Source organism: Cotesia typhae, unplaced genomic scaffold, assembly GCF_013202065.1.
Source record: "Cotesia typhae breed Kobodo isofemale line unplaced genomic scaffold, CoteBio_Ctyphae scaffold_91, whole genome shotgun sequence".
NCBI lineage: Eukaryota > Metazoa > Arthropoda > Insecta > Hymenoptera > Braconidae > Cotesia > Cotesia typhae.
In genome coordinates this window covers 2,471,810-2,483,805 of record NW_027423781.1, presented here as the reverse complement: position 1 = coordinate 2,483,805, position 11,996 = coordinate 2,471,810, and the positions used below count along the sequence as shown (strand labels likewise).

The following is an 11,996-nucleotide window of genomic DNA, read 5'->3' as shown; positions in this document are numbered from 1 at the left end:
AAACCCAACGTAATTGCAATGAAAATTACTATATAGTAAAATATAATATATTAAACTCGGATATGATCAACATTTGAAATCATTGTGATTAATAAATTTTGAAAAATTGAGATTTTTTTATTTTTAGGCATGTAAACTTTTTTTTTGGCTGGTGACAAATTGTTTAATAATATTTCAATTTTTGAATTAATTGATAAAGTTTGAATTGTAGTCGTTGTATATACTTATACTTTATAATCCTAAACTTTGTTTATAGTGATATAATAGTTTATTTATTTATTATTTACTATTAATTGTTATAAAATTATATGGGGTCAATTGAACCAGCAGTCCCGGGGACGATTGAACCATACGGAGAAGCATGGGATATGCGCGCGCATTTTGACTCTACGTGAAAAAACTCAGGGAAATAACCTAACAATTTGATGAACTGAATTTATAATGAAAATTATTTTTAAATTGATTTTTAATTTATTTAATATAATATCTGTGCATTAAAACGGTGCAACAGTAATATTAGCAAGTAACAATTAATATATTATTTTCTTAAAAGTTCGGGTTTGAGTTTTAAATATTATTGGTTCAATTAACCCCAAGCAGTGGTTCAATTGCCCCCAAGCGGGGGTCAATTGAACCATTCGACGCGTTTGGAAAAATTAATAATTTTTAAAAATTCACGTTGTTTATTGACTAATGTATGTATTGATAATGATAGTAGACACAATAAACTACCATTCCAAGAAAAAAAAATTATCATTTAGTTTTAATTCGAATAGTAAAAAATTACTAAACTTGTAATAAATTTATTTTTAAAATCCCGTTTGAATAATTTTAGTTACTTTATCAATTTCCGTCGGGTACATATTAATTTAAAAATTTTTGAACAAAGAACAATAATGCTTAGAAATAATTTTTATTTGAACCAGTCTTTTCTATAAAATACATTAATAACGCAAACTACAATAAAAAGAATCATAAAAAAATTTCCTGCTGATCACTACTGGTAATAGTTCTACGCGACAGTCTTGTTCCAGTGGTAGAACTTCTGACAGTGCTTCGGTCAGTTCTGGTGTGTCTAATCACCCGAAAAATTTTCTTAAATCCTAATCTAAATCTACTGCTCATCAAATTATAGAGAATCGGATTAACCGCGCTATTTAAGTAAAACATTATTCGGCTGAAGTACAAAATATTGTAAAAAGTGTCGTGATCTATAGCTTCGACGGACTCATTGGGCGCCAAGACGATGTAAAACGTCAGAATTTTAAATGGCGCAAGACAAACGAAGAAACTAAATACCACTGTCAGTAACATCAGCACCACTTGTTTGCGTGCGCGCGCATGGTAATTTTCAGCCGTTGACGCCGAGCGGTCATTTATTAACTGACGTATTATTATTAAATACAGCAACAGCAGGATAAATAATGGTATTACAAAGAATATAAATATTAATAATAAAAAAAATATCATCGTCAGCAATGAATTTGCTTGCATTAAACAAACTGTTATAACAGCTTCGCTCATTTCTTCTTCACTGTTTACCGTCGTGTTCATCCTCATTTCATGATACTGCGATACCCAAATCATTGGACTGCAATCCAAAAACAAAAAATAAAATAATCAATTTTTTTTAGGATATTATTTGGATTTTGTTTTTTTTTGAGTTCTATTGGCTGCAGTTCAATGGTCTAGGTTGTTTTTCTTTTTTCTTAAAAAATTCAAACGAAAATTAAAAATTATTTTATTTTATTGAAGTAAATTTAAAAACTGCAACCAATTGAATAATTTATTTGCGGAATTTTTATTTAAAAAATTATTTATGGAAAAATATGTTAAAAAATGCATGCACTTTTTGTAGGATGGTGCAAAAAAAAAGACTAAAAATTTTTTCTAATAAAATAATTAGGTTTGAAAATTGTAATTTTTACATGTAGGTAAATGGAGATTCCAACAGCCGTGTATTTGGTTAAGAATTTAATGCAATTAACGATTTAAAAAAAATTTTATTTTTATTGAATTTGATTGAAAAAATAATAAGATTTCGATTAAAACAATAAAAAAATAGATTTCCGAACGGATTACGGAGATATTTTAGATTTTTTATAAAAAATCACAAGGAACTTCCGTTCTTTAAAGTCTTGTATTTGACTTGGCAACACCGCTTGCGCAGTTACCCGGCGCATAAGTAACCGCGGTTTTTTAAATGCTAGAAGATTTTAGTCATTTTAGTTAGACAGTAAACATAAATAAATTTGAAGGTACGTAAACTCTTGCGGTGTTGTCAAGTGTAAACCGGTAATTCAGAGTGCTATATTTTTTATTAGTAAATTAAATGTAAATAATTATTTAATGAGTGAATCTTTCGGAAATTTCCTCAAAAATGTTATTAATTAATTTTAAGATGCATAACAAAAGTATTTCTTCGTATGATTTTTTTATAGACATTCTTTACAATAGAAGGGTACTTGGATCTCCTTAAGGTAAAATTTTTAAAATTCTTTTTAATGTAAAAAATTTTTTATTTAACACAAAAAATAAAAACAGTTGATTTTTTTGCACCAAATTTTTAATTTAGTATTTTTTTAAAAGAAGAAATTAAAAACAGCATTCACGTTGGAGGTTTTAACAATTTTTTTTAATTTCTCGCGTTTTTAGTAACATCACTCTTTTATATATTCTTGTATCAGTATCAGGAAAATAAAATAAAATAATTGTTCGATGCTAATAAAAAAAAGGCAGTAAATATATTTCAAATGCATATTTGAAAAATAATTAAAGTTTGTTTAAAACAAAGATGAATAAATAATAAATCTGGTGGAAAATATTTTCACGAGAGATAAAAGTTAGTTATTTATTATAGATACTAAAAGCGGAAGTATTAAATGGTGAATAAATAATAAATAATTCGAAAAGTTTATGAGAAGATAACAGATGTTAAATCAAGTAAGTGGTTTATTTAGAATTTATGATCGTCTGGTTAGCATAAGGAGATAAATCCGCTTAATCGCGAATCGTCAAAAAAAAAAAAAGCTTTCACTTTTATCCCATAAAACACTGAGGACATTAACCCAATTTTTAAAATACTTTGATCCATTTTCAGTATCAACGCAAACAAAGTCATTACTTTATTATTATTACTAAAATTTATTTGAATTTTTTGGAGCTTTACGTTACAGAGAAAAGTTTATGCCAGGGATGAATGTTTACTGTGGATTGACAATAACTTGATTGATAAGATGATGAAAACTAACTTTTTTTTTGTGACAATGCGTCAAAAAATTTTGTGTTAAATATTTCGCGTGCTTAAAGATAAAAGGGCTTATAGCGAAGAATTAATAGAAATTTGTGAAGCGCTGACTAGGTTTACATTTCACGTAGACCTAATATAATTTTTACAACTCAGATGATTAATGTGAAAAAAATATTTACCCTAACTAAGAATCGAAAACGAGCGGCGCGCTTAGTAGACTGATACCCAACGCCCTACGTCATACGACCGATAGGTGGTTTAACATCTCATTATTCTTATAAGCTAATCCTATGGGGTGATAGAGCATTACGGGTTATTATTTATTATTTACATTATTTGTGTTATTTAATGCTGTTTATTGATGGAAAATAACTAACATTTACATTATTTATAATTCATTGAACATTATAAAAATTAAAGTCTAACATATACTCATTCAAATATATCGATTTCGAAATGATCGTTTGAGCGTAATATTAAAATTTATAAAAGATAAATGATGCCTCGAATTTATTATTACAAATAAACAACCATAGACTAAAAATTAGTAAAAATAAATATGAAGGACATTGTTGTTTTTTGATACATCAGTCTTATTTTTGTAAAACTGAAAATTATTGTTTTTAAAATTGGAAAACAGTGAAGTAGAATTACAATTCGTGTAATATAATTAAAATTGTCTGGTAACATTACAATGAACTGTATAATTTTACAATGAAAATTGTAAAAATAAAAAAAAGCTTTTTAAATTTTTTATAAGATTGTTGTAATATAAATTACAATAATTTTTTGTGATTTTACATACAATTATGCCGAATCAGATCACAAATAATGTTTGCAAAATTAAAAAGCTTTTTCTTAAAAATTGACGAACGGTTCTGTAATATTACAATGCATGTTAGGTTTATACATGAAAATTGTAAAATTACAATACATCTTAGTAGATTTTCTGACAGGTGTTGGAAAATTACATGAATTGTATTTTATTTCGCATTGCCATACACTGATTTGTAATATTACTTTTTATTTGTTTTGTGTTATGATTGTAATTTTACAAAAATTTTTAACCGTAGTGCATGAGTAATAAAAAAAATAATTTTCTTAGAGCAAGAATATTTTTTTTTTATCAGTGACGAAATTAAGCTTTAGCATTGGTTTTAACATTTTATCATATAAATTCGTCTATATATTTCCTGAATTGCTTTAGTGTTCATATTATCAGTATTATTTTAATTGAATAGGAAATCTACTTTCATTTTCTTCCGTAAAACCTCAATAGCAAAATACTCAATTAACGTAACTCATTCACTAATCCACGCCCCTATAATCTATTACACCCATTACCTGTCTACGAACCAGTTTATTTTATTGGAGATTTTAGTTAAAAGGGGTAGTCGTAATAAAAAATCAAATCGATTGCAGGTATTGTCTGTGAGTAGAGGGTTTTGACTTCATATTGATGACAAAAGCTGTTTTCCAGTGTACACAATAAAAATACAGTAAAGAATAGCAGCGGGGTGGGAGGCAGCAAAGAAAAAAAAGGAAATGGTGTGAGGAGGTGACAGTAATAGGGGTTGCTAGAAAAGACACCGGAAAAAAACTAAATAAAAGTAAAGTGGAATAAACGAAGAGGGTGGAAAACAAGAAGAAGATTGTGGCAATCTTGAGCCATCTGTTTCTCGTCAACCTAAAATACTTTTTCGGTTACCCGCAAAATATATAATAAATTTATACAATTTTTGTTTTAGAAAATTTTCTCTACCTGAGAAGCCTTTAATTGAAATAGTTTTGGATAATAAAATACACATAAACAACTTATAATAAATAGAGTTTCTAACTGATGAATCCTTATTAATTATTAGAAAGTTGTTTCAATTAAATTTTCATTTGAATTCAGAAACTCCAAATGCAGGAAATTATTTAGCTTTTCAAAGTTTCGACACAAAAAATATTCAAACGAACAATAGATGCCTCATGTTTGTTATTGTTTGTTTTTATTTATTTTTGATTGGAAAGTAATTGCTGGAAATAAACTAAAGACAATGTAATTTGTTGTTTTTTGGCATCGAGCTGTTTTTTCATTGAAATTTAAGCCGTGTTCCTTTCATGAGTACGGGTTCACGAACTTTTAAAACGTCTCTATTAGTTTTTATAGCGTTTATTTTCCGTGAGTTTTTCCAATATTGCGCGAGATATATCAAACATCTAGGGCTTTTGTCGCACAAAAGAACGTGTAAATAATGCGAATGAAAAAAAGAAAACTGATTATTGTCTTCATAGGTCATATCTGTGAAAATAGAACCAGATAAATTTACACAGCCGTGTATATACTGTTAAAAATTTTTGTAAAATTACAATCATATTACAAAACAAATAATAAGTCAAATTACAAATCAGTGTATAGCAATGCGAAATAAAATACAATTCATGTAATTTTCCAACACCTGTCAGAAAATCTACTAAGATGTATTGTAATTTTACAATTTTCATGTATAAACCTAACATGCATTGTAATATTACAGAACCGTTCGTCAATTTTTAAGAAAAAGCTTTTTAATTTTGCAAACATTATTTGTGATCTGATTCGGCATAATTGTATGTAAAATCACAAAAAATTATTGTAATTTATATTACAACAATCTTATAAAAATTTAAAAGCTTTTTTTATTTTTACAATTTTCATTGTAAAATTATACAGTTCATTGTAATGTTACCAGACAATTTTAATTATATTACACGAATTGTAATTCTACTTCACTGTTTTCCAATTTTAAAAACAATAATTTTCAGTTTTACAAAAATAAGACTGATGTATCAAAAACAACAATGTCCTTCATATTTATTTTTACTAATTTTTAGTCTATGGTTGTTTATTTGTAATAATAAATTCGAGGCATCATTTATCTTTTATAAATTTTAATATTACGCTCAAACGATCATTTCGAAATCGATATATTTGAATGAGTATATGTTAGACTTTAATTTTTATAATGTTCAATGAATTATAAATAATGTAAATGTTAGTTATTTTCCATCAATAAACAGCATTAAATAACACAAATAATGTAAATAATAAATAATAACCCGTAATGTTCAATCACCATATAGGATTAGCTTATAAGAATAATGAGATGTTGAACCACCTATTGGTCGTACAGCGTAGGGCGTTGGGTATCAGTCTACTAAGCGCGCGGCTCGCGTTCGATTCTTAGTTAGGGTAAATATTATTTTCACATTATATCATCTTAGTTGTAAAAATTAGGTACAAAAGAGTTTGACATGACGTTGAAGTTTTTTAAAATAAAACTCCAGAATAAACACTGTGCTATTTATAATGCTACTTGCGACGCGATAACCTCAAAGTCAAATATTTGAGTATAGTTTCCTCGCTAATATCAAATTTATTGCCACAAAGCACCCATTTTATTTTAATATACCGCTTCAAAAAAAAATCTTTTCGTCAATTTTGAAATATTTTATGTTTTGCAATATCGAAGAAGATAATAAATAATACGACCAATAGATGAAACCTAAAGAATAATTTAATAAAACCGCGAAGAATGTTCGCTGCGAATCCTACAAGTATGATATACTCGTACTGTATCGGGAAATCCCGAAGATTCGGGTATAAAGCTTGCCACGTCACATATTGTTGCATGTGTCATAGTATTGGTACACTCGATATATCGAGTTAACAATTTTTCTAGGTTTCGTCAGAGTTTGAATTCAACATAACTGAGAGAAATAACAATAGAGTAAAATGAATGTAATATCAACCTTCGTCTTGATTTCTTTATTATACCCATTATTCTAGTTGCTTTTATATTTATGGTTACTGGTTAGAATTATTCACCACACTCCGTGTGGTGAATAAATAATTATCACAAGGAAGTGCATTTAACTAGCGGTTAATTTATAGGAAGATTGGTTTTTCTTTAACTTTTTAATTTTAAATGATATATTCTTACCTGGTACATACGGCTGCAAAAACCCACGCCAGAAAGCAGAGAAATGTTGCTCGAGCTTTTGTGCAAATATACCTGAAAAATTAAAAAGTATTTTTAGTATTCAAATTAAATTAATTATATAATTATAATTTTTATCGCATGAAAAAAAAAATCGTTTTGATCTTGGAACACCTACAATATTTATATTATCATTAAAAAATATTAAAAAATTGTTATTAATATTATCATTCCTTTTTTTTTAATTCTATTTATAAATAAAAATAAAATTCATTTAATAAGGATGAAAAAGTGAATAAAATAAATAATTCAACAAAGGTAAAAATATCAAGATAAACTCATGACATCAGTCGCTAGTGAACTTATTGCTTGCATCAACACGTCAAATTAACGTCGTGAATAAACATTCATTTCATTGCTTGAATTCGTTGATGTTAAACGTCATTAATAAACTTTTAAGAAAGCACCAATTATTAAAAGATCTATTTATAGATACAAAATCGTGTCATTGCATTTGATTTTATTGAATTTTGCACACCTCATAAGCGAAGCGTTAGTGCAAGTACTCTACTCTCGATATGTAAAAAAGCAGTTTTCTAGTTTCAATGAATTTTCAATAAAAAAAGTATTTATTTAGTTTGAATGCCAAGGTATTAAGCCGAATACCAAATTTTATAAACACAGATAGTGTTCAAATAAATACAATAAATTTTGAAGTATTAATAAAATATATAAAACACTAGCTGTTACCCGCCCGCTTCGCTGGGCATTTTATAGAATTGTATTTTTAGATCTAAACTTGAAATTTAATTAGAGTATTGTTTTGACTTTCACAAATTCCAAATTTCATCGAATTAGCATATACCTTTTATCCATGTAATTATTCCAGCTAATATTCATTGCAACTTTCAATGTGCAATTATTATAATGTTTGCGTGGCTTTTTTTCAAAAATGAATAATAATTGACACGAAGAAAAAAATTTGAAATGAGAATTTGGAGTCTATAGGAGCTATAGCTTGGAAATTAAAAATTTTTAATGTTAACACCCACCTTCGCAAACCCCTGTAAGATGAGCTATCGTAAAATTTGCCCATAGACTTTTTCTACATCTCTTACAGAAGATTCTTACCAAATTTGGAGTCGATAGGAGCTATAGTTTAAAAACGGGAATTTTTCATTGTTAACGCCCCCACAACCCCCCTTGTGGGTGGAAATTTGTAAAATCCGTTCTTAGCTGACCTCTACTCGGCGAAAGGAATATTCCTGCCAAATTTCAAGTCTCTAGGTCTTATAGTTCCAGAGATATTGTGATGAGTGACTATATCTATAGACAGTCTCCTATATATATATATATATATATATATATATATATATATATATATATATATATATATATATATATATATATATATATATATATATATATATATATATATATATATATATATATAGATATTGCATTCAAAACAAGAATGTACATAATGTTTTTATATAAATTACGTCAGTATATTATTTTCCAGCATACTAATTTCTAACTATTTATTATTTAATAAAAAATCAAATAATTAAATTTTGAAGGTCTCTAATCTAAAAACATAGCAGAGTTTTATATTTTTTATTATTTTGTTTTTTCTATTTTATTTTAATCAATTTTATTGAGCAAAAAAAAGATTATGAGGCGTGCAATTTTGGAATTTCCAAACTTTTTATTATTATTTGAACATCATTTATTATAAATCGATTATTATTTATTTATCTCTTCGTATTTAATAAATCTATAAATTTTTAATTATTAATATCACAAAATTTTTTAGCCAAAAAAAAAAAAAGAAAATTAATAGAATATAAATTATTATGAGTCCTAAATCGTCAGCGTCATAAAATTTGCTGCTCGTGGAATTCTAATTAAGAGTTGTACAGCAAAAGATGGTTTGAAGGGACTTAAAAAATCTTTAAAAGTGAAATATCGCGATAAAGTGACTTTTTAATATTAAAGATTCTCAAGAAAGTCCTCAACTTTTCAATAAATAGATTGTTAATTTTATTATTATATTTTTTCCTTTCTCACTGTCTCTTTTTTTTTCTTTATTGTATTTTCGCATGGCGACTAATTGCCCTTCGATCAATTAAAATTAGTTTTTACTAGCAAAGTTCTAAAGTTAAAAAAATTTACCGGTAAATGTATTTTACTAGATATTAGGTAATCTTTTTTCATTTATCAAACTTTTATTTCTGATAAGAGGGCAAGTTTGCTTCCTTTATCGTAATTTGTTTTCTAAGCACGTAATCCTAGAAAAATTGTTCGTTAAAAACAATTGAGTTAAGGGACTTACTAATGAGTAAACCCCTTTCGTACGTAGGCGTATATTCATTTAAAATTTATCAGCTAAAAATAAATAATTAAAAAAAAATAACGTTGATAAATTATTGAGAAGTTAAAAATAAACTTACCCTGCACGCAACGGTTCACAAATAGCGTAATAACGCTCAAAACTAATTGCAAGTATTGTAAGTACTGATGCGTGAGCTACTGTCAGTTCTACAAAAGGCACTGCCTTACCTGAAACAAAAAAAAAAATTGAAGAATTTATTTTACTTATTAGTTCGATAATTGCATCAAGAAAAAGATTTTTTCAACGGAAAAAAAAAAAAAAAATAGTCAATTAAAAAATAATATTAGCTTCAAAATATAGCCTTCTAATTTGAAGAGTGTCAAAAACAATCTTCTTTGATAAAAATCTATTTTTTGTTTGAATAAATTTAAGAAATTAAAACACTTTATGGTTTTTGAACGAATTTCAATAAAAAATATTGAATTTTATTTAGAGAAGTGTCTAAAACAATCATTTTTGGTAAAAATCCATTTAGAATTTACTCAAGATACTCTAAGAAACTCAAAAAAGCTAAGAAAATATAATTTAAAGCAAAATTTTGCAATCTAAAAGACAATTTTTCCAAAAAAGTGAACAAACATCAAATTTCTCATAGTTTCAACTTAGACCTTAAGTAACTTTTGAACAAGCAGGGCTATCGAAACGGTGCTAATGACCTTTCTTGTACCACGTTCAATTCCCTATAAGAATAGGTTCTATTGTTACCAGTATGACAATCCATTAATGAGTTACAAGATTCTAAAATAAAAACAACAATTTTTTAATATTATTCGTACACTGAAAAAAAAATAACTTGGTTCAAGAAAAATATTATCTTAAAAATTTTACTCTTGCTTCGAGATATTCAGCTCGAATTAATTCAAGAAATTAACGAACAAAATCAAGAAAATAAAATTCGAGGATAAGAAAGAAAAAGTTCTCTATTAAAGAATTTTATTAATTCAACGAAGCACTTTAATATTCTTAAACAAGATAACTTATACTTCGACCAACAATTTGTTTCTTCGAGAATTGAGATTCACGGTATCATTGGTTCAAGATATTACTGACTTGTTTCAACAATACCAACAATCCTCGAATTTCTGTTATTTACTATGTCATCAAAAATAAGTCTCAAATCCGTTTTAGAATGAGTTTAAGTAGAAAATTTGATCTTCTAAAGAGTTTAATGGTATTTTTAATGAAGAAACTTGTTCTTGAACCGAGAATACAAAACTCCTAGAAGAAAACAAAATAATTGTTAGTTATGAAAAATAATGTTTGTTCAATGTCGAATTTGATTGTATCTCATGAAGATAACAGAGTTTTGATCGAAAATTCCGAATTTTCCATACCAAGAAGCCGAATTTCAAGGAAATAAATTCTTGAACAAAAACAACCGATCATTTTCAAAATAATTTTCTTGGAGCAAGAATATTTTTTTTTAATGAAGACATCTTTTTTTTATCAGTGTTCACAATTATTTTTTTTTCGGTTCAAGAATATATTTTTTTCAATGAAGTATTTTTTTTTTGTATGAATAATTGTAAGCGCAAATTTTATATTTAAAATAAATAAATTTGAAAAGTTTTACCAAGTATGATTCTTATTGCAATGTATAATACATAAAGATTGATGTCAATAACTTTTTCGGTATAATTTTCCAAGCAAAAGCCTGAGGGATAAAATATCATATAACATTACACACACGTTACTCATGTATACAGTAACCCTAAATCGTTTGTTGGAGGGTCGAAAGTAGCATGATAACGACATTTCAAACTCGGTAACCATTTATAAATTTTATCTGCACCACCTACTATTTTTTCTTTCAACCAACAAATACACGTTCTTTAATTTTTAACCACCTGAGTGGGAGTCTTACTGTTAGCAGTCGTAGTCTAGGATTCTCGCTCCTCAAACAAAACAATATTTCCTGCTTGAAGGTTAAAGAGAATTGGATAGAACCGAGCACCATTCTATTCTTTACTCAGAGGAAAATAAAAATGTGGTATATGCATTAAATGCTCGGACACGTATAGCCTAAGAGCTGCGGTAATTCGTTGCGGGGGGCACTTGAGTTCACCTACTCATTTTCACCCACCCTTATTATTATTATTATTATTTTTTGTTATATATACACTGTTTCCTCCTTTTATTTTTCCGGTATACTCCCACGCATTAGTTTTTTTAACTCTAAAATTATTTTTGTAAATTTCATTTCCTCTGTCAATTATCAAGTGAGCAGATTAAAAAAATAAAATTACTTTTGTAAGCGATGTTTTTTTAAAAAAACTACAATTTTACTTTTAATATTTCTACAAGTACAAAAAAATTAAATTAAGGATTAACATAATTTTAAGGTGAGAAAAAAAATACTGTATGCAGAAAGAAAAATTTCTTGACT

General features: G+C 27.0%; 1 protein-coding gene across 2 annotated transcripts in view; it reads right to left on the bottom strand.

Annotated features, from left to right (window-relative positions):
• Positions 1-11,996, bottom strand: part of Ethr (ecdysis triggering hormone receptor) — a 32,593-nt gene that overhangs the window by 6,172 nt on the left and 14,425 nt on the right. Inside the window, exons 5-7 of one of the 2 annotated variants that reach the window (XM_074258875.1) lie at positions 9,669-9,777; positions 7,219-7,290; positions 895-1,591 (exon numbers count right to left, since the gene is read on the bottom strand). In XM_074258875.1, the coding sequence (XP_074114976.1) occupies positions 973-1,591; positions 7,219-7,290; positions 9,669-9,777 (800 nt within the window). In that variant the 3' untranslated portion in view covers positions 895-972. Of the gene's footprint in view, positions 1-894; positions 1,592-7,218; positions 7,291-9,668; positions 9,778-11,996 lie in introns of those variants that run through there. The other variant, XM_074258874.1, reaches the window with a different exon arrangement.